Source organism: Salpingoeca rosetta (assembly GCF_000188695.1).
Source record: "Salpingoeca rosetta unplaced genomic scaffold supercont1.6, whole genome shotgun sequence".
NCBI classification, from domain to species: Eukaryota; class Choanoflagellata; order Craspedida; family Salpingoecidae; genus Salpingoeca; species Salpingoeca rosetta.
Genome location: NW_004754928.1, coordinates 290,852 through 293,495, shown reverse-complemented (window position 1 = coordinate 293,495; position 2,644 = coordinate 290,852). Strand labels below are relative to the sequence as shown.

The 2,644-nt window shown below is 57.6% G+C and overlaps 1 protein-coding gene across 1 annotated transcript in view; it reads right to left on the bottom strand.

The window, feature by feature from the left end:
• Positions 1-2,364, bottom strand: part of PTSG_02628 (uncharacterized protein) — a gene marked incomplete at both ends in the record, with an annotated part of 6,730 nt that extends 4,366 nt beyond the window's left edge. The window contains 2 exons of the mRNA XM_004996069.1: positions 166-1,682; positions 2,004-2,364. Of these exons, the coding sequence (XP_004996126.1) occupies positions 166-1,682; positions 2,004-2,364 (1,878 nt within the window). The remainder of the gene's footprint in view (positions 1-165; positions 1,683-2,003) is intronic.
• Between the last annotated feature and the right edge of the window lie 280 nt (positions 2,365-2,644).

Below are 2,644 nucleotides of genomic sequence, written 5' to 3'. Positions count from 1 at the left end.
TTAGCAACACAGACAGTGAAAGATGAGGACGTGCGCGGGACAAGTAGCAACACAGACATGCAAGCACGCACGCACGCACGCACGCAAGCAAGCAAGCAAGCAAGCAAGCAAGCAAGCAAACAAGCAGCTAAACAAACACACACACACACATACAAATTCACGCACCGTGTGGTAGCACATCATAATCTCTGGGACGTTGCACATGAGGTTGTCCAGCCAGAGGTCCATGCCAGTGAGCACGTTGATGGGCTGTCCGTCCTCCCGCAGCTTCAGGCTGATGGCCGGCACGGGCTTCTCGCCATCGCCAAAGATGGCAAGGTCAGACGTGACGACAGAGCGGATGTCGTGGAAGGACCACAGGTGGTCGTGTGTCTGCCAATATGAGCGGACAGGAAGACGCTGCTCCGCCTGTCCAACAACCGTCGACAGCAGCAGTTGGTTTGCCTCATGCCCACCACTACCGCTACCGCTGTTGCCACTGCTGTTGTCAATGCTGGCGCTGGTGGTATTCGTGTCCTCGTTTGATGGGGGAGGTGGCAGGGAGAGCGATGCCGGAAGGTGTGCAAGCGACGTGGATGTCTGTGACGACGAGTTGCTTCTCGCTGATGGCGGTGTCGCTGTTAGGTGTGCAAGCGACGTGGATGTCTGTGACGACGAGTTGCTTCTCGCTGATGGCGGTGTCGCTGTTCCCGACGACACCGCACCATCGTGCACAGCGCTGCTGCCGTGATCCAAACTACCATTACCACCACCACCATCATCGCTACCAGTGCCACCGTTGTTTGAATCATTGGCATGATGCAGCGGCGTGAATGGAAGAGGAATGGGGACTTGGTCGCGCTGGCTCACGTGTGAGAGAGGAAGATACTCCAGCTGTGGCAGTGCCGGCAAGTTACGGGAAGGCTGCTGTCGCTGCCGCTGTCGATGCTCGTGTTGCTGCTCGTGTTGCCTGTGTGTACTTCCAGCTGTGCCAGGGGTGCTACCACTGCCGCTGCTGCTGCTGCTGCTGTTGTGAGCGGTGGGAGTGGTTGCGCTGCTGCTTGCGTGACTCGCAATGGTTACCGCGTCGTCGATATCATCGCCATCGGCCGTGTGCGAGAGCGCCAGCTGGGAGCGAAAGGTGCGTGGGCTGGCTGCTTGCGCAAGCCGAAGCAACTGCGCCTCGCTGCCCACTGAAAGCTGTCGCTGCCGGTGCTGTTGGCCGTGGCGGTCCTGCGCAAGCGGGTTGAAGTCGTCGACAAGCATGGCGCCATCAACGCGGTGGATGGCGAAGCTGAACCCGTCTCGTGGCCGCAGCATCGCCGTGAGCAGCCGCTTCATCACCTCGCTGTTGCCGATAAAGTCAAGCGGCTTGATGGCCGGCCACGCATTGACGTGCGAGTCTGCGATCCGCAAGCTGCTGTCTCGCGCATGCTCCCACATCTCAAACTCGGCGTCGTCATTGTCGTTGTCAGCGTGGTTGTGGGCTTCACCATCACGATGGTTACTGGTGCCGTTGTTGGCATTGTTCCCGCTGTTGCCGTTGTTGCTGTGGCGGGCATGAGGACGGGTGTATGTGCCGTTTGCACCAGTGTTTGATCTGGGAAGGCTAACGTCACCAACACCTTTGCAGCCATTATGGCCAACGTACATCTGTTGCCTGCTCATCTGCGCGCCACCGTCGTCATCTTCCTCCTCAATCCCTACACATATGACCATCAGGGGCAAGTATTTGGGGGGGGGGGGTTGCTGTAAGTCTGATGAAAGAAGACGGACAATACACAGAGGGGAGCTGGCGGAGGATCGTTCGAGTGTGCGCGAAGTGCAGACGCGCCAGCACACACAGAGAGGAAGCATACACACACAGAGATGCATACACGTACACACGGAAACATGCACACACACACAAAGATGCATACACACACACACACACACACACAAAGATGCATACACACACAGAGATGCATACACGTACACACGGAAACATGTACACACACACACACGCGCGCGCGCGCAGAACGTACAGGATGGCTGAATGTCGCCGTTTGAGGAAGGCAGATGAACGGAACTTGAAATGGAGGTGTAGCTGTGGGTGGCGTGTGATGTTGCTGGCGGAAGAGGAGAGGGAGATGGCGCCGGCAGTGGCGTCAATGCACCACGCATGCGATCCTCGTGTCGATCACGTTGTTGTCGCTGCAGCTGTCGACACTCTGGCGGGTGCTGCTGTGTGCCGCCATCGTGCTGGTTCGTGGTTGATGATGGCGGCAAGTCTTTGATGCGACACGTGGTTGCGCTTGGGTTGCTCTCGCTGCTCATCAGCCAAGGCGGGCGCGCAGGGGCCGACGACGACGAGGACGACGATGAGGACGACGAAGGCTCGCTCATCGCGTCGAGCGTGGTTGGTGCTGGTGTTTGTTGGTTGCTGTCGTGTTGTGTTTGTTGTGTGTCGTGGAAGGACGACGTGTGTTTGTGTGCTCAAACTGCGGAAGATTCCAGAACAACATCTCGAAATTTCGCCGGTGTGGCGTTGTGTGTGTGTGTGTGTTTGTGTGTGTGTGTGTGTGTGTGTGTGTGTGTGTGTGTGTGTGTGTGTGTGTGTGTGTGTGTGTGTGTGTGTGTGTGTGTGTGTGTGTGTGTGTGTGTGTGTGTGTGTGTGTGTGGGCGG